The sequence below is a fragment of the Myotis nattereri genome, assembly GCF_964212035.1.
Source record: "Myotis nattereri genome assembly, chromosome: 5".
NCBI lineage: Eukaryota > Metazoa > Chordata > Mammalia > Chiroptera > Vespertilionidae > Myotis > Myotis nattereri.
The window spans coordinates 6,281,072-6,300,887 of NC_138080.1; the positions used below are offsets into that span (position 1 = coordinate 6,281,072).

At 60.1% G+C, this 19,816-nt stretch overlaps 1 protein-coding gene across 1 annotated transcript; it reads right to left on the reverse strand.

The window, feature by feature from the left end:
* Nucleotides 1-619: 619 nt before the first annotated feature.
* On the reverse strand, nt 620-15,139 carry CAMSAP3 (calmodulin regulated spectrin associated protein family member 3; the record flags this gene model as incomplete). The annotated part of the gene is made up of 19 exons (XM_081092309.1): nt 620-1,149; nt 1,228-1,346; nt 1,423-1,529; nt 1,864-1,963; nt 2,298-2,563; nt 2,643-2,782; nt 4,036-5,482; nt 5,590-5,659; nt 5,990-6,063; nt 6,208-6,262; nt 6,335-6,428; nt 6,510-6,649; nt 7,378-7,516; nt 7,754-7,801; nt 8,629-8,661; nt 8,826-8,921; nt 9,001-9,123; nt 9,411-9,664; nt 14,992-15,139. 19 exons carry the CDS (start codon nt 15,137-15,139, stop codon nt 844-846), a joined length of 3,759 nt encoding a protein of 1,252 aa, XP_080948435.1. The 3' UTR covers nt 620-843.
* Between the last annotated feature and the right edge of the window lie 4,677 nt (nt 15,140-19,816).

A 19,816-nucleotide genomic window follows, 5' to 3' on the forward strand; every position in this document is an offset into this window, starting at 1 on the left:
AGGGGTGGTCACGGGGACAGAGAGGCGATAAAGCACAGAAGAGGCTTTAGGGGGTGAAGTGTGCGGTATTGGATGGCACTGGGAAGCTGGTCCCTCCCTGGCATGTCAGAGCTACAGGGAGACAGAGCCCAGCCTGGCTCAAGCTTATGGTGTAGGGCCTGTTGGGCGTCGGGCCATGCCAGGAGCTCTGAAGCGACAACATGGGAATCCCTGGTTCAGGGGCGGTAACCAGCCTAGAAATGTAGGCAGGCGGCTGGAAGAGACGATCGAGTTTAGCAGTTGGCCACAGACCAAGTGCCAGGCGAGGCAAATAACAACAGGCACGCTGGCGAGGAAAACGGTGAGCAGGGATGGGAAGGCCGTGGGGAGAGGAGGGCTGGTCAGAAGCCGCCTGTGTCCAAGAGGTCAGTAAAGGAGCTGAGAAGTGGCGATGGGGATGGGGTGGGGGTGCTGGCAGGGAAGACGTGGCCTTGGCCAGAGCTGTGTCAGGGCCAGCAAGGGAGCTGAGGAGACTGGGCAGGTTCAAGAGTGACTAGGAGACAGGAAACAGTGTGGAAAACCCTCCTAGGCAGAGATCACCAGGTGCCCCAGCCAGCCTCCGAGATGCCAGCACTCCAGGTCACTTTAAATTATTTTATTCAAGAAGGTAGGGAGGACAGACAGGGGGCTAAGCTGAGCCCTGAGTCCCTGAACCTCCCAGCTCAGCCCCCACAGCAGGATGAGACGAAAATTAGAGGGTGGGGACTCCAGCCCCACCCAGACAAGGTTAGGGACAGACAGGACCCAGGAGTCCCCACTGAATGTCCTCCGAGAGGGTGGTGGCCAAGCACCACCCGGGCAGGGCTATTTGGGGGTACTGCTACCCTTCTTGGGGGTGGTGGGCTTCTTGCTCTGCCAGAGGTGCCCCTGGATGGTGAAGGCGTCTACGCTCATGGACATGGTCTTGGCGGGGATCTGGGTGAAGCGCTTGCGGTCTGAGTTGTACTTGTAGATGCCTTCGACCATGGCGGGCGTGATGGTGCGGGGGCCGTAGCCTGCCAGCCGGGACAGTTCCTCTGTCTCCCCTGACAGAGTGTACAGGGCCCGGAACTGGCAGCTTGAGTCCCGGAAGAGGATCAGGAAGTGGTTGGCCTTGCTCTTCTCAATTTCCTGGTGGGCAGGGGAGGCAGTCAGCCAGCACAGCCAGGCCCCCACCCCTCCCGCTGAATCCCACCCCTGGGCACAGACCTCAAGAATGCGGTTCTTCTGCGGCTCGTTCACCTTGCCTGCCAGGCAGCAGTGCGACAGGGCGTTGTGGATGATGAACTTGTTGGACTTGGCGCTGGGCTCCTTGTACAGCCGGGGACCTAGAGGGCAGGGTAGTCAGCAGTGATGACCAGGGAAAAGGAGGGCCCAGCACCCGCCACCTGGAGTCCCACTCACCTGTGTATTCAGGCACTGATGCCGGCGAAGAGGCATTGCTGCCGTTCTCCCAGTCACGGCCACCAGGAAGGCGGCTTGGGGACATGAGGCCTGATGGGGATGGAGCCCTACACGGAAAGGGGTGGGATGGAGACGCAGTCAGTGGGGGAGGGGAAGCGAAGCTGCCAGCCTGCAGTGGGACTAGAGATGGAACAGCCTGCAACCTCTGCAGAGGGGAGACGTGCGTGTACGCTGTACACTCCCAAGTCCATGCAGTGCCCTCGCTCTCCTGCCTCAGGCACATCCGTAGGTCCTGCCCCTCAATACAGACACTCGCCCTTGGCCTTGTAGGTGCCCTTGCAGCCTTTAGTGGCAGATACACACACCCATGCCATGTCACGCTCCGAAGCTCACACGTGCACATACAGACTTGGAGAGGCCACCTGCCCCGGCCACGCTCACCGAGATGTGGACCTCTTCACGCCAAGGTTATTGGGGGCCTCGTTGGCCACTGTGGACAGGGACAGGGTAGACTGGGAGTAGACCTTGCTGAGCCGGGAACCTAGGGAGAGTGCATTGGATCAGACCCCACTCAAAGCCCCCTTACCTCCCGAAGTGCCCAGTGGGGCCTTGCCTGGCAGACTGGGGAGGGAATGCGAGGTCATCCCTGTCCCCAAACCCTCACCCTATGTAGCCCCGAGCAGAAATCTCGCACCCCCAAACGTACCCAAGGAGCTTCAACTATTAAGCCAGCTCTGCTCAACTGCCCTTACCCTACTGCAACCCCCACATCCCCAGAAGTCTTCACCTAGCAGGCAGGACAGTCCTACCTGAGACCTTCATCGCCCACATATGGCCCCTGCAGCATATCCACCCCCTCCCCACCGGGTCCTCACCCAGCAAGCCACGGGCTGGGCTTCGCGCCAGGGCAGAATCATCACAGCAACCAGAGCGTGGCCGCGGGGCCCTCCGTCCACCCCGGCCTGGCCCGCCTGAGGCCCGCGGCCGCAGCACCTTGTCCAGGTCATCCATTAGCTTCAGCTGGGCCCGGCGCTCGTACTCAAGCCGTGTGAACTCCCCACGTCGGGGGCCCGCCTCTTCTTCAGCTGGGGCCCTGGCAGTGGGGGCTGGGGGGCCAGCGGCCACCTCCTCTTGGGCCAGCCTACAGGTGGAGGGAGGAAGCAGTCAGACAGGTGACGGGGTCTCTGGTGGCAGGGTCCCTGGCCTGTGCCCAGCCTCACCGTGCAGCCTCCTCCCTCTGCTGCTCTTTCTTGGCCTCCTGCCACTGTTTCCGGCGCTGCACCTCCTCCGCCCGCCGCTGCTGCCGCTCCAGCAGGCTGGCTCGCTTTTGGGCCATCTCGTCCTCGGGCTTGTCTTCATCCTGGGAGCAGGCACTGAGTCCAGCTGGTGTCTCTCCCCTGGCACAGCTACAGTCTGACCAGTCAGCCCAGCCCGCCAGCCACTCACCTGTACTTGCGGTTTTGTAATTGTTCTAAAGGTATTTAGTTGGCGCCCACGTTATGCAGAGCCCCATGTGCTGGGTACTGACACACGGGCAGGGCAGACCTGGGTGCTGCTCCCATAAAGCACTAGCCCAGTGGGGAAGGCAATGTGAGACCACAGCGACCGGCAGCTGCCAGTCTACACGTAGAGAGGCACCAAGCAAGGCTTCCTGAAGGCAGCAACCCAGAGGAGGAGGGTGGAGAGCAGAGGGAACATGTACAAAGGCCCTGAGGCCAGCACAAGCCTCGCAAGCATGTGGGGCGGCAGGAGGCTGGTCGGGGACGCGGAGCTGGGAGAATGGCATTGCACAGGGTCAGGCTGGGCCTAAGGACTGGCTTTAATTGTAAGGGCAAAGGGTTTTAACAGGACAGCGGCAAGGACCAATCTGCACTTTTTGAAAATCTCTGGCTGCTCAGTTGGAAATGGCCAGGTACTTGGGAGAGGAGGTCAGTGTATACCAGTCAAAATATAACTGCAGCCCGGCCGGCGTGGCTCAGTGGTTGAGCATCAACCTATGAACCAGGAGGTCACAGTTCAATTCCCAGTCAGGGTACATGCCCGGGTTGTGGGCTCCATCCCCAGTGTGGGGGCATGCAGGAGGCAGCCGATCAATGATTCTCATCATTGATGTTTCTCCCTCTCCCTTCCTCTCTGAAATCAATAAAAAAAAAAATCTGTTTTTAAAATGTGACGGCAGGTGTCCAGGTGAGAGGTGGTGGCCCAGGCTGGGGTACCATGAGGATGAAGAGTAACGGGATATAGGACAGGGACAGGAAGGGGAACTGGCAAGGCCACTGGGAAGGAAACAGCAGGAGGGGAAGGAGATGTCATTGAAGACCCTTGCCCTATGTGTCCGTTTTGTCCATCACCCACCCATCTATCCACCTGCACACCCCATCTGTCTGTCTACCCATCTACCCTGTGTGTCCACACACCCCACCTATCTGTCCATCTGGCCGCACACACTTGCCCACTCCCATGTGGCTACCTAGCCCCCATCCACCCACCTTCTATCCATCCACTAACTCCATCTATTTGTCCACCCACCGGTCCAGCAACCCACCCCCGCACCTCCCCACGCCCTGACCATCCATCCATGCATCCCTGGCCCTACCCGCTAAGGTGGCTCACCTTATAGAAGAAGCCCAGCCCAGAGCGGGGAACTCCCTCTGAAGAACCGTCTTCCTCTAAGGAATCATCAGCATCAGGGGGGCTCCCATCCCCCTCATTCTCGGCCGAGGGCTCTTCCAAACTGCCCAGTGGGATCTCGATGAGGCCCGGCCTGGCCATGGGCTCCTCTGGAGGTGGCCCTTCTGCCAGGAGGATGGAGGAGCGCGTCTGCATGGGCACCTGGCTCGGCGAGAACTTACGCAGGTGGGGGAGGCTGTCTACATCATGGGGGGGTGTGAGCACCCTTGTCAGGGGCGCCAGTCGTAGCTCCGCTGGCCGCGCATGCTTCGGGCTGCGGGGTGTTGGGCTGGGACCAGGCCCGGGGCTGCGCCGGACAGCGGGGGCTCGCCGCGTAGGGCTGGCAGATGCAGCTTTGGGACTCATCGTGGGGGCAGGGATGACCCACGAAGCAGGAGGTGGGGTGGGTCCGGGGGCTTCGGGCGGGGCCAGGAGCCGCTGCTGCTGGTCTGTGAGCCTCTGCATATCCCGCTGCAATGAGCTCAGTGCAGCGCTCAGCTTGCTGACTGCCCGGTTATAGTCCCCCAGGCCCTCGGGGGGCACTGGGCCCAGTTCTGGTGAGAATGTCACTGCCTTGGGCCGTGGGGACGGCTCACCCTGGCCCTCCCCCGCTGGCCGCTCCCCACCAGGGGCAGGGCCTGCCTCGGCCTCCACCTCGGCCTCGGCCTCGGCCTCCCCTCCGGCCTCCCGTGGCTGCACCTGCAGGAAGGCGCTCTTGCCCAGTCGCTGGCGGTGCTTGGCAAAGATAGCTTCTATTCGTCGTTTCTGAGCCTCGATGGCCCGCCGCTTCTCCTCCAGCCGGGCTCCAAGCTCACTCATCTCTGAGCTCAGGGCCGCTGGTTCCGCTGGGGTGGACACCGGGGAGCCCGCTCCGGCCTCGGCCTCGGCCTTCACCAGCTGTTTCTTGCGTTCAGCAAAGCTGGTCATCTTCACTTCAGAGTTGCTGGCAGCTGAGGCTGAAGGCCCCACCTTCGGGGAGCCTTCGGACAGGGCCGGTGGATTCAGTACCTCCCCTGCCAGGCAGGGAGACAGTTTTGAGGGGCCCTCGAGGTGGGGAAAGTAGGCAGGTGCTTTGTCGGGTGGGTAGGGGGAGACCAGCGGGGGTTTGGAGGGCCCCTCAGGTGAGTGGAGGTAGAAGCTGCCATCAGCAGCCCCGTCTGGGAGTAGGCGGGGCTCGGCGCTGTGGATGATCTGCAGGGCCTCCTCGATGGTAGGCAGGTCTCCAGGCTCCGGGGGTGGGTGGGCAGGGGCCAGGGCCGGCACAGGGCGCGGGGGGCCCAGGCTGTCTGAGCTGACAGAGCGGAGTAGGACCGGGTCTCCCATGACGACATCCACGTCGCTGTCCAGGCCAAAGGGGGTGCTGAATGACACAGCCTGGGAAAGGGGGCGGCTGGGCGGCCAGAGGGAGGGGTCAGCCCCTGGGTCAAGCCCCGGCCCCACCCCAGCCCCAACCTGGCCCAGCCCTCTCCACTGCCCAGGCCCTTGAGATGCACTCACCTGAGCTGCCGGTTCCAGGCCTTGCCCAGGGCCTCCATATGGGACATGGATGGGGAGGACTTCAGTGAGCCTGGGGAGGGTTGGGGAGGGGTCACTTGGTGGTCACTATGGGGGGGCGGGGTCACTCACTGGTCACTAGGGGGCGGGGTCACTGGGGACCATGGGTGGGGTTGGCCAGGGGGTCTCACTGGGTGAGCCACCCATGGGTCATTATGTGGATGGATAGCTGGGGGCCATTTAATGTTATTAGGAAGTCCTGTTGAGCCATTGGGTCAGTGTGGGGGCCAGTGCGTGTTACCATGTGCCAAAGAGACCCAATGGAGGGGTCACAAGGTGACAACATGAATCAGCTGGGCAGTCTTTTGGGCGGGGGTTTCCCGGGACATCCCTGTGCCCTCACCTGTGGATCCTCGGAGTGGGGACTGGGGGCCACCAGGTGACAGGAGTGAATGGCGGAAGTTGAAGACAGGAGAACTGCCAAGAGATGCACGTCAGCCATGGGACCCCTCCCTCACCTCTCCCGGGATAGAGCAGAGCATCCCTGAGGCCTGTCCCAGTGACCAGCGGGAGGAGGCGCCCGTCACGGCTGTGGACTCTCACCCAATGGGAAAAGCGTACCTACTGCCACTGCTGTTCTGAGGGGTGGAGGCCTCTGTGGCCTGGGGGGAGGCGGCTGCAGTAGAGAGAGGCGGGTCAGTCAGAGCGTGGCCCCCACCCCCCACCTGGACCCCGGGCTGGGCCTCACCGTGACCGTCAGGCAGGTCCTTGGCCTGCACGAAGTCAGGTTTCAGCACCTCAAAGCACATGAACATCTCAGCCAACAGCACCACCAGGTTGATCTGGAAGCGGAAGGCAGGGTCAGCCCAGGGGACATCATGGTCCTGGATGCCCACATGCCCACATGCCCGAAATGGCCTTACCTTGAGGGGTGGTGGCACATAAAGCAGGTCCTCCAGGGACAGGGGGCAACCACGAGGAAGGCGGGAGGCGCAGAAATCTTGCACCAGCTGGAGGTTGTACAGACTGTCCGCCACCGACATGGGGTCCTTGAGGCACACCTCTGTGGGGGCAGAATGCCGGTCTGAGAAGGAGAAGGGGCACCGGGAAAAGGAGGCCTCTGTTGGGTCTAGTGCCAGGCGCCGTCACCAGGCGGGTACTGGGACAGGCTGTTCCTCAGGTCTCTCACGGCTACTTCCAAAACCTAGGGCACTAGTCCCCCAAGGACTCAACTCAAAACGCTTTCCCTGCCTGGCTGGTGTGGCTCAGTGGCTGGGTGTCCTCCATGCACCGAAAGGCTGCCATGGTTCCATTCTGGTCAGGGCACATGCCCAGGTTGTGGGCTCAATCCCCAGTAGGAGGTGTGCAGGAGTCTCACTCTGGCATCGATGTTTCTCTCCCTCTCCCTTCCTTTCTCTCTAAAAATCTTAAAAAAAACACCAAGCTTTTCCTGATTACCCAGCACCCTCTGGGCACCTGACATCAGGAATGTTCTTCCAGATGAACTTGCTGTCTTTCTCTCCAAACTAGAATGTGAGCCACTGGATCCTGGCCTCTAAAATGAAGTCTGGCACACAGTTCACGCTAGGAATATTTGCTGCAGGAGTGAGTCATATGAAGCTCAGAAAAGTTTAGACACTTATGTGAAGTCACACAGCAAATTAGGGGAAGAGGTTAAACCCAGGTCTGCCGATTCTGGAAGCTGCACTCACAGTGGCTGCACCACTCTGGGAACCGACGCCTGGACGATGGGCTCCGGGGAGGGCATCTGGCCCAGGCCCATTCACTCACCCTCAAGCCTCAACAGCTGGGGACAATAGCAGTGGATTGTGGCGGCCAGTGCGGCCCCACTGGCCAGGTCCTGGAGGCCAGTCACGGTGGGAAAGCAGGGGGCACATCGGGCCACAGTGCGGTCCTTGCGATACCGGATCTGCGGGTGGGAGTCAGGTCAGGTCAGAGGTCAGGCTGGCCCTCAGGTTAGTGGTCATGCAGGCGGGGCAGGGAAGACTGGGGTTTCCGCCATGAGGGGGGTCCCAGAGCCAGAGTGAGGGCCAGCCTGGAGCGGGGGAAGGGCAGCAGCAAGGCAGAGGAGGTGTCTTCGAGCAGCCAGGCCAGCAGTGGGGGCTGGGGCAGGGGCTCCTGGGACCTGGGGTGGGGGATACATTACCATGGGGGGTTTGCTCCCCGACTCCTTCAAACAGAAGGCAATTGCGTGCTGGGGGGAGAGGAGCAGCCGTCAGCGGGGCAGGAGGGGTGCTGACTTGCTGGGCACCCAAGCACACCTCCGGGAGCAGGGGGAGGAAAGCCCGGAGCCCAGTCCTGAGCCCTTGGCCGTCCAGCTCCCCAACTGCACTCTGGCCAACTTTGGGGACCCCAGCTCCTCCCAGCCTGAAGGGACCCCACAGAGCAGCCTCCATGCAGGGAATCCTCCCCCCACAAAAGACCCAGGCCCAGCTCAGGGAAAGGAAGCAGGTAAGCAAAAGGAGAGGAACCCCCAACCTAGGCCCAAGGCTGGGGAAAGAGGCCCTGGAGTGAGAGAAGGCAGGGACCCCAGCCAGCCCAAGGCCTCCCCCACACTCAGCGGTCACTTTCCCCTTGTGCTTCAGGGATGGGCACCTCCCACCCCTAAAGGTGAGATGAATCCCCAGGAAGCTGGAGTCTCAGGAAGAATCTGCCACCTTCTGGGTGTGGGCCTTCCTCTTGGCCAGAAGGGGTCTCCACCATGCGCCTGCCCCACTGGGTCAGGACCATGTGTCTGATGGGCTGGGCCCTCCTTCAGAGACAGGAGGACTCCCTGCCTCAGCTCATTTCCCAGCTAACAGGGAGTTCTACCCTGTGACTGATGGGAGGGGAGGGGGCTGCCCGCTCAGTGAACAGCAGAGTTCCCTCTTCTCTTGGTTCACAGAGGGGTTCCCTGTCCCCCAGGGCTGGGGTCACACCTCCTTTGCTCACAGCCAGGGGAGGTAGGAGGAGGAGGAGACAGGCAGACAGACACAGAGTGACAAGCAGGCAGGCAGACGGGGCAGAGAGGGCCCCACTTACAGGAACCAGCTTCCAGTACCAGCGTGTGGGGCACTGACGCCAGAGGCAGAGATGAGAGGAGCAGGCACAGGGAGGGGAGGGGAGGAGGGAAAGGGAGGAAGACAGAGTCACCTCTAACACCCTCAGTGCAGGAACCCCGCTCTGCCCACCCGGCCCGTGACTGTCTGTCCTTCCGTCCACCTACTGCCCAGCCTCACCGAGGGCTGCGCGGGGGCCGCCCCCTCTGCGGGCGCTGCGGGCGCTGCTCTCCGGGCGGCCTCCTGCTCCGTCTTCTCCTGCAGCCGCCGGATTGTCTGGGGGGCCAGGAGGGGTCAGTGTTCTGGTCACAGCAATCCTGCCCCCCCCCCACCATCCTGGCCTGGCCCCACCTACCGTGTCCACCCAGAAAAGGAGCTTGTGCTCCAAGCTGGCCAGGGCCAAGGGACTGGGCAGCGTCTTTGTCCACTCCAAGGCGAAGGCAACCATGAGGGCGTCGATGACGGCGAGGTGGGCTCCCTGTGGGGACAAGGCCTGTGGGTGAACGGGAGCAGCTGGAAGCGGGAGGGGCTGGCGGGGCAGGGGTCCTGGAAGAGCCCCTCCGGTGGGCTGGGCTTTGGGGTCGGATGCCAGGCCTTAGGCTCTGGGGGGGCATGTAGGCAAGTCCTCCAGGGCCATAGGCGTGTCTTTTGGACCCACACCGGGTGGGAGGAGTATTGATGGGAGGAACCTGGCCGGGGAGGAGCCTTTGGGGGAGGAGCCTGGCCTGGTGGGTGGAGCCCCCGAGTCTGGTGGGCGGGGCCTACCATGAGGACAGGCTGGTGTCTCAGGTCGGCCTCCTGCACCGGGCGCTCGGGCAGTGCGGGCACCGTGCCCCTCCGCGCCAGCACGGCCAGCAGAGCGGAGGGGCCGGGGGGCGCCTCCAGCTGCGGCAGCGCCTGGCGCCAGGCCCGGCAGTACAGCTCGGCCGACAGCAGCAGCCGCGTCACCGGCGGCTTCACGTGCTCCTGCGCGTACTGGTCCGTGTAGAAGGGCTCCCACAGCTCCGCGGGCACGTGCTCTGCGGGCGGGAGGGCGAGGGCAGGTCAGGGCCACGAGCCCCCCCCCCCCCCCCCCCACACACACACACACAGGATGGCACTGAGAAGGGAGAGTCGGGACCTGGCTGAGACAGGAGAGCAAGTGGAGGAGTTTGCAGAGGAGGCGATGGTGTCCAGGCAGGAGGGCGGCCATGCAAGCACAGGTCAGGGCGGAAGACAGCAGTGCCTGGGGGAGGGCAGCCTGGGGGAGGTCTTTGGGGGGTTTGGGGGGAGGACAGTAACAATACAACATGCCTAACCGCCTCCCTGCAGGCTCCTTCACACCTGCAGCCCTGGGACCAGCAGCCGGGGAGCAAGTGGGAACTCCAAAACCCAGGCACCGTGAACAGCAACCTGCCTAGGGCAGGCCACGCAGCTGGGCAGTGAAGGGCCTGGCTCTCAAGTCCAGGCCTTCAGCGGACACCCTCAGCTGGGAGGCTGGGGGGCTGAGCTGGCAGGGCACCAAACAGGTGAGGTGGACAGACTGCAGACACCCTGGGGGGGGGGGGGCGCGGCCGAGTCAGGGGTCTGACTTTGGTGACTGAAGGGAGGAGGGAGAGGAGAAGGGGGAAGACGGCCCCATCGGCCTGAGAGGAAGACGGGGAAGAGAGGGTGGTGACAGGCGGAGGTGCGGGAGGCTCAGTGTGAGGGGCTGGGGCTTTGAACAGGGAGATGAGGCCCCAGAAGAGCCACGCAGACCTGAGTGAGGCAGCAGAGTCGGGAGAGGCTTAAGGGAGCCCGAGGGTAGAGGGTAGAGAGGGTAGAGGGTAGAGAGACCCCAAGAAGGCTGGGGAGAGGGGCCTGAGGCCAACGGGGACCTGCCTCGCGGGCTCTTCCAGGAGGCCCACGCTTATCCAACCAGAGATGCTCTGTGTGTGTCTGAATGAACAGGGCAGGATTCTAGTGCTTAGAACACTCGAACCTGGCCAGGCCTTCCTCTGGTTCCCATCACAGGCCGCGAGCATCCTGCCTCCAGCCCCTCCCCGGCGGGCGTCCCCACCCCCTAAAATCACACCGGACCTTCCCACTCCCGCCCCACCTCTGTGGAGAGCTGTGCCTGTTCTCTGCCCCTCAGCTCAGCTCCTTGAAAGACAAGTTCTCCAGGCTTCACTCCTTCCAGCCCACCCCCACCCAACCTCCCAGATCTGGCTCCTCCCCTGCCAGCTCCCAGCCTCCTCAAGGCCGGGGCCATCCAACACGCACCGTGGGCTCGTATCTCGCCTGGGCTCTCTGCCCGGGGCCTCCTCTGGAAGCTTCCTCCCCCACACCTCCCGGTTTCCCACCCCTGACAGCCCCTCCACACCTGCCCCTTCACGGCAGAGCTCCTGGCGGCTCTGTCTCAGCAGCCTCATAAACGGACATGCCCCCCACCCCCCACCCCTACACTACGATGGCCTCCATTACCATCTGAGCACCTGCTGTAACCTTGGCATCTCCCAGAATCCTCAGCATCTTGCTTCCAACCTGTTCCTTCTCTCTGTTCCCATTGCAGTGAGCAGTCACCATCCCTCCTTCATTCAATCAGTTCTGACCTCCTGGCACCTTTCAAAGCCAAACCCTGCTCCCTGTCTCTCCAGCTCCTACTCGTTTCCTGCTCCCATCCACAAAAATTAAACAAGTTTCTTTTCTGCGGGACTTGTCAGGGCCTTCAAAATGAAACCATGAGGAGAGACACTGCCACAGATAGCTAATGTTTAACAAGCACTTCCTCTGTGCCAGTGTGCCTCCACCTCTCTCTATTGGCATTTGGGGCGGATAATTCTTCGTGTTCAGCAAGGGGTGGGGTGAGCTGTCCTGTGTTGTAAGATGGTCTCTGATACCAGATGCCAGCAGCACCTTCCTCCCAAGTAGCGACATGTGTCCTTCCTCCCAAAACGTCTCCAGACAGTGCCAAATGTCCCGAGAGCCGAAGCCAGCCCCCACCCCCCTCTGGCCGAGGGCCACCACGCTATGCTCTAAAATGTTTGTTAAGCATTTGCTGCAGAACAGTGCTGTCCCACAGAAATGTAGTGCAAGTCATGTATGTAGTTTTAAATTTCCTAATAGCCATATTTAAAAAGTAGAAACAAGCAACATTAATTTAGCAATACATTTAACCTAATATACAGTTTATCCTTGAACAACATGGGTTTGAACTGGATGGGTCCATGTATACATGGATTTTTTTTCAATAAATACTATAAATGCATCTTCTCTTCCCTATGATTTCTTTTTTTTTAAAAAAAATATATTTCTTTATTGGTTTCAGAGAGGAAGGGAGAAGGAGAGAGAGATAGAAACATCAATGATGAGAGAGAATCATTGATCGGCTGCCTCCTGCACGCCCCCACTGGGGATTGAGCTCGCAACCCGGGCATGTGCCCTTGGCCAGAATCGAACCTGGGACCCTTCAGTCCGCAGGCCGATGCTCTATCCACTGTGCCAAGCCGGCTAGGGCCCCTATGATTTCTGAATAACATTTTCTTTTCTCTCGCTCACTGTATTATAAGAATACAACATATAATACATAGAACATACAAAATACATGCTACTCGATTGTTTATGTTATCAGTAAGGCTTCCAGTCAACAGTAGGCTAATGTAGTTAAATTTCTGGGGAGTCCGAAGTTATCCACAGCCCTAGGCAACCAAGCGATGTGCCTTTCCCACATCGTTGTTTCTCTTCCTCTCCCCTCCTCCCCCTCTCCCTTCTGGTGTCTCTAAAAATCAATGGAAAGAATATCCCTGGGTGGGTGAGGATTAACAACAACACAACAAGTTACCACAGAGTCCCAACTGTGCCCCTGGCCCGTGCTGTTCAGGGGTCCCCTGTACCTTCAAAACATTGTCATTTCAACACGGAGTCGACATAAAAACACCGTCATGAGATACAGCATGGGGGGTGGCACCACGTCTTCGGAAGCCACGGTGTATGTTACATTTACAGCGCACCGTGGTCCAGTCCAGCAGGCTTCGCAGCTGCCACAGGGGACAGTGACTCCAAGCGCCACTAGCATGTATTTACGCCACGACGACCTTCATCCATTTGGTCATTGGTTCTTACAGGACTTACATCCTTACGCCCACTGCGCAGGTGAGAACGCGTAGCGCGACGGCTGACGGAACCTGCCAAAGCTCACACGGCTAGTAACCCGCAGAGCTGACCGAAGCCCAGCTCCCTGTGCAGCACACTGATACCAGGCACGCGGGACTGCATGTGCTGTTTCCAAACTTGCTTAAAGATGGCACCCTTTCTGTCTTCTCTCTGAGCTCCAGTTCTGCTGGGTCCTGCCGGACTGCTGCAGCCTCCTCACACCTGTGCCTTGGGGTCACCAGACTCCCCCTTCCCCAGCCACGACTCCCCCTGGGCACTGGCACTTCTGATCTCATCCTGTCAGTCCCCAAACATGGTCTACACTCCCCAGGGCCCTCAGATCCCACCCAGGGCCCGAGAGCCCTCCTGTCTCACCTGCCTCCCCATCCTCAGCCTCCCTCGGTGACCACCAGGACCCCCATGTTCTGGGAGAACTCCTCCTTGGTCCCTACCCCATGCCTCAGCACGTGGGACTCCCCCTCGCCCCCCGCACATTCCTATGCATACTTCAAGGTTCAAGCCCTCCTTCTGAGGAGGGCTCCCTGCTCCTCCCCTCCCTGGAAGATTTCAGGGATCTCCCCGCTCCCTGGGCTCTGCTGCACCCCCTCTACTCACCACTCACGGCAGCAACGATATGGTTTTATGTGCCATACCCCACTCTCCCACATCCAAGCCCCAATCCATCCTGAACACCCAGCACTGGCCTGGCACCCAGAGCTCATGAACCCAGCAGAGTTCTGTTCCCACTTTCCCGTCGGGGCCTGGTGCCCCCCCTTCCTCAGGCCTCTGCTTAGAGGCGGTGGGTGGGGAAGACCTCGGGGAGGGTGTCACAGCGCAGGGAGCTGGGTCATGCGTCTCCTCAGGGACCTCACTTTCCTTTCTGTGAAATGGGATAGTAATTTCTGCTGTCCGCTGGCCAGGGGACAATGAATACCATAATATTATTAAATAAAAACATCATACCGACGCCGACAGCAGTAAGAGCGAGCACCCATGTAGCGGCATGTGTGCCAGGCACAGAGCGGGGATTCTGTAGCCGGGCTCTCTGCCTCCCAGCATCCCTGAGAAGGCCCTGACTGGGATTCCACTCATTCTTGCACTGTCCTGGTGCAGTGGGTCCCACAGACACTTGCGAAACAGGTCAGTGAGGAATGCCTTCTTTTACAGAAGGGAAATGGGAGCTTAGAGGCTGGGAGAATCAGTCCACAGTGTCCTGGTGGAGCCAGGAGTCAACCCTACTCTGATCCCCAAAGGTGAGCCCTCTATGGCCTCATCACCTGGGATGTGAGGGGCTGGGGCCGCCTGAGTCTGTCTCCACCAACCACCTTTCTTCCTCAAGCAGGTCCCTGGGGCAAGCAGGCCCCGGAGCGGGCGGGCCCTCATGCCAGGGTGCAGGGAGCGGAGAGGAGGCAGGCTTGAGCGGAACCAGGAGAGGGGCAGCGATCACGGGACCCACACCCAGAACAGGTTGATCTGGGAAGGCCACTGAGGGAGGAGGGGCTGTGCCCAACTGCTGCCAAGACCAGTGGGCAGGGCAAGTGGGTGGGCAGGGCGTCCCCACAGGAAGGCCCGGTCCTTAATTAACCCCTTCTTCCCCATGGGCAGGCCCTCGCTCCCAGCTCTAGCAAGTGGCCCTGCCGGAGCCCGCCCAGGGCCGCCAATGCTGGGGACCTACCCACATCCCCCCTCCACCCGACTTCTTCCCACCTGGGCCCTGCCACAGGCGATCTTGGACAAGCCATTTCCCTTCCACTGGGCTCCCGGCCTCCTCGGCGAAATGGGGCAATAAGTCACAGCTGCCAGCCCGGGCCTGGCCGGGGCGGTGGGGGCGAAAGAAGGGGTTCCCGGAGCTCCCCGCGCCGCCCGCAGAGCCGGCGGGGCGTCGGCGGCTGTGTGTCCGGGCCTCCGGGAGTGTGTCCGGGTGTGAATTGGGGGTCCTCGCGCGCAGGATGCGAGTGTATAAAGGGGAGGAGGGCGTGTAAGACAAGGCCCGCACTGGAACCCCCGGCGGCGCGCAGACACCGCCCCGCTCACCTGGGACCCCGACATCGGGGTCTGGGCGCGGAGCCCGGCCGCCGGCCCCACCCCCACCGCGCTCCCGCCGCGGGGCGACCAAAGTCCACGGCCCGGGCCGAGCAGCCAGCGGAGGCCCGGGGACCCCGGCGGCCCGGCTATTGTTCCCACGTCCCCGACCTCCCAGGCCCGCCCTCCGCACCTGCCGCCCGCCAGCGGGTACCTGCGCCCCCGAACGCGGCCCGCAGCACCCACGCCAGGCTGGCCGCTGCCTTGGCCCGCGAGAAATCGTACTGGTCCAGCGACTTGATCTCGGGGACCAGGAAGGTCCTCCGCAGCGGCCCGGGCCCGGGGGGCGCCGCCTCCACCATGGCGCTGCCGGGGCTGCGGCGCCCGCTCCGCGCCGGTCGGCTGCGCTGCGCTGCGCTCCACCCGGGTCGCCGCCGCCGCCGCCGCAGCCTCCAGCCAGGTGCGGCCGCCGGCGTCCGCGACGCTGCGTCGGCCCCGCCCCGGGGCGGAGCCCAGGTGCGCCCCGCCCCCGCCCGGTGCCCGCGCCGCGCCCGGTCCCCGCCGCAGGGTGGGGCGGAGGCTGCGGAGCAGCGTGCGCGCGCGCTCGGGGGCGCGCATGTGTGCGTGCTTGTGAGCGCACCGGAGAGGATGGGGGGCCCTGTGCTGTGAATGTGTGTGCTGGCCCGAGTGTGTGTCCTTAGATGCGAGCGTGAGCATTGGTGCGGGCTCGTCCTCCCGTGGGTGCACCTGTCCCTGACTGTTACGCGCATACAGAAATGCGTGCACTTACCTGTGTGTGTCCCTGAATGTACTTAGGTGCTGACGGGTGTATTTGAGGATGTCTGCGGGTGCGCATAGGTGTGTGGGGGTGTCCGTGTTTTTCTTGTGTGTTGTGTGTATGAGGATCCGTACTGTGTAGGTCTGTGTCCTGAGGATATAGGAGTGGTGAGTGTGTGTGTGTGTCTGTGTCGGTGGCTTTGTGAGTGTGTGTATTTGTGAACACCTAAATGTACTTGTGTTTTGTACAAAGGTTTGATTAAGGCCCATGAAGGAATATCGGAGGGACAACGAGAGTGTGTGTACTTGTGACTACTTGTATCAATGAGTGTATTTGAATGGCTGCTACTGGGTACAATTGCAAATATCTGCATGTGCATTTGTGGTATCAACAGACTTTGTTGAGGCTCCAATTGTGTGTAGATGGGGATGTATTTGTGTCCAAGTGTATTTGTATATGAGCATTTGAGTGTGGTGTGTGCACACATGTGTGTATGTGGGACTGTATTTTTATGCAACATGTATTACATGAGTGTGTTTGTGGGTGACGGCACTTGCATAATGGTGTCAGTCTCGAGTGACAGGATATGTAAACTGTGGAAGTGGGTATAATTGTGTAAGAATGTCCATATCTGGATGCATTTATTAGTGTGCATATTTATTTAGGAATTGCGTATTGTGTGAGTAAATATATTTGTGTGCTATGAGTCTGATTGTATGTCAGCATGGAGGTGTGTGTGAATATAGTTGTGTACATAGTGCAATTGTGTGCGTGTTACTGGGTATATTTCTACTAGTAAATGTCTGGGTATATTCCTGTTTGTGGATATTTGTTTAATATTTGCTTGTGAGTTCCATTGTGTGTTTGCATCAAAACATCTGCTGTGTGCCTCTTAGCTGTGTGTGACAGTGAGTGCACAGTGTTTGTGTGCCAGGTCTTTGTGGGCCTGTATGTCTAGGTGTGTTTTTCTGGGTGTAATTGTGTATGTATAAGTATACGTATGTGTTAGGGCTTGTCTGTTATTTGTTTATATGAGTTTGACATGTATCACTTTCTGAGCGTATTTGTGGATATGAAGCTGGTGCTTACATCTGTGAATTTGTGGATGTTTCATGTGTGTGTGAGTGTGACAAGGTGCACATGTATGGGTACCTGTTTTCTGAATGCAAATCGAGTATCTGAACACATCTCTTTACACATGAGTGCATTGTGGGGCCTGGGTGTGCCTGGTTGTGAATATACAGCTGTCGTGTGTGTAGGTATGCCTGTACCAGTAGTTGTGTTGGAATGTTTGTGGGTGTATATGGGTATTTTTGTGTGTCTGGATGCATTTGTACATCACATATAAGTGAGGCGGGGGGGGGGGGGTGAACTCCACATAAGGGATGTCAGTGTGAGTCGGTGTATCTACAACTACAGAGGGGTTCCCATCAACACAGAGCAATCAGTGTTTTCCTGACTAGATGACATTCTAGGAGATGGAAACCTATGACGGCCAGCCAATTCCTGAGCTCCTGCCCTACCCGAGCCCAGACGGGGGTCCTTGAGCGCTGCCCTTTGTAGGACGCCCCACGTCTCTGTGACACACATCGCACACGTGTGCGTGAGGTCCGGAGTGTGTGACCAGGCACGGTGGGTGCGCCGGGAGGGGAGCTGGGCGTGGGCCCTCATGCCTGGATGTGCCCGCGCAGGAGAGGGTGTGGGCGCACAAAGAGGCCAGTGTGTTTATTGAGCACACGTGAGGGTGTGTGATCCATGTGCCCCAGCCCTTGTCCCTGAGAGGCCTGGGCAAATCCTTTCCCCCTCTGTGGCACCACTGGGGGACCCAGGGCTCCCGGCATGGGGAGGCATCCAGGCACTGACCGTGTGCCTGCTGTCGTGCCTTCCTCCTCCTGTGAGCATGGCGTGTCCAGCCAGCTCATGCGTGTTTGCTTTTCCTGGGAAGGTTCTCATGACCTTTGTGGGCCCAAAACCCAAACACAGGTGAAGGCGGTGCCCCTGCTCACGGGCATACACCCCCAGGGGGACGCAGGGTAAACACTCAGGCTCCAGCCCGGGAGAGTGTCCACAGGCCCTCGCCTCTCCTGGGCCGGAAGGGCCTGGGGGCATTAGGGCAGGAGCTGGGCGTACCCTCTCTGCCAGGGCCGGCGCCAGCGTCAAGGGCCTCCTGGGGCCCAGCCCCCACACCGGGCCGACTGGAACGTCGGGCTGGGCTAGGTCTTCCCACCCACACGGGGCTGCTGGGATCGGGTCCCACCTGCCCCTGGGGGGCTGTTCTTTGGGCCTCGGCAGGTGCAGACATACCAGCTCTCCTGAGTGCACAAGGCAGCACCCCCCACCCCCCGCCCCAAACTCCCTTGTGCCCTTTCCAATTCCTTGCCTCCTGCCTCCTCTCTGCCTGGGGCTTCCTTCAGCTGCCATGCCTCCTAACTCAGGGGATCAAGCTGGGGGTGGGATGTGGGGATAATTCAGAGTGTTTGTAGGTCAAGTGCTCAGGAATAGATTTGGGGGAGTGTATGAACACCTCCAAAGTCATCTGCGTGTGTGTGTACTTCTGGAATCATACTAATAGGCAACAGTTTTTGAGGGGCTCTATGTCCAGCCAATCTCATTTAACCCTCACACCATCCCTAGCCAAGGAGAATGCTAGGGGGCTCTGAGCCCCTGCACCCCTCTGCTGCCCTCCGTCCTGCGGCTGTGCCTTCTCTCCACATCCTGAGCTCCCCGCCGGGGCTGGGGCAGCCTGTGGTTGTGGGGATCTCAAAGCAGAGGAGGTTGGGGTCCCCTCTCCATACCTGCAGCCCGCAGTGAGCTGTGGTGATGGGACCCAGGTGCGGCCACTGCTTTTGCCCTCCCTGCCCACCAGTATCCCGTGGGGGCCTCGCTGACACTTGTCCAAAGTAGAAGAAGTTTACCCTCAGACCCCAGGGGTCTCTGGGAGACATTTCTGAAATATTTCAAAATAATTAGACGAACAAGCATATGTCGCGCATGCTAAGGGTTGGCTGACCCTGTCCTTATGACACTTGCCTTTAGAAGCGATAAACAGATATGTCAGCAGAGGCCATTTCAGGGAGGAACAGCACGGGAATGATGCGGAGGAAACGGAGCAGGGCTGGGCGGGCGGGCGGGCGGGCTGTGGGGTCTGGGAGGAGGCGGCCTTTCTGAGGAGGGAGGTGAGCAGAGACAGGAATGATGAAAGGGAGCATTGAAGGAACACATTCCAGCAGAGGGACCTGCAAGAGCAAAGGCCCTGGGGCAGGTATGAGCTTGCCCTGGGAAGGTCACTGCAGCTGGAGTACCGTGAGGCACCTGGAGGAAGATGCCGGGAGGTTCTGGAGTGCTCCTCAAATTCTCTCCAGTGAAGGGACCCCCCGCCCCGCCCCAGTCCATGAAGTGCCATGAACATGAATTTCTAGGAGCATTAAAGTGAAGGAGACAGGCACAGCGCCAGGCAGCGCGGAGCCCCGGCCAGCACAGGCGCGGCGAAGGTCAGGGGGCTCCCAGGGCCGCCGGAGCAGCGTGAGCATCCGCGTCCGGAGAGCTGGCGCATCGCCCCGCGAACAGAGAGCTCGCCGTGAGTCCCGGCGGGTGTGCACACGACCAAATCCATCGCAGGTGAAGGGCAGGAGGCAAACCTGAAGGGCAGGGAATTCCAAAGGGCAGGGAATTCCAAATATTTTGTGTAAACACTCCACCCTCGAGGAGGGGTGGAGCTTCGTTTAGTGATTTCCTTCCAAGAGAGAGTTCGAAAAGAGGGGGAAAGAGTAACTTTCCGGTGAGAAACCTGACAAAAACGCTGTCACCTGGCAGGTGATGGTCACCAGCAAGTCATCATTAGGTGATAAGATATACTCTTTTCAAAAAATTTTTTTATTGATTTCAGAGAGGGAGAGAGAGAGAGAAACATCAATGGTGGGAGAGAATCATTGATCGGCTGCCTCCTGCACGCCCCCCAGCAACTCGGCCATGTGCCCTGACTGGGAATGGAACTGTGACCTCCTAGTTCATAGGTCAACGCCCAACCACTGAGCCACACCGGCCGGGCGGTAATATAGACTCCTGATGTGTGATGGAAGTGGCACTTCGCCTCTCTGACCTTCTCCCCCCAAACCCGTTACCCTAATCGAAGCGTGAGGGAACCATCAGAAACATCCGCCCAGGGAGGCCTCCTCCGTCGTACCTGACAATGTGCCTCCCGACTGCCCAGGTCATCACAGACCAGGAAGCTCAAGAAGCTGCCAGCCAGGAGCCTCAGAGA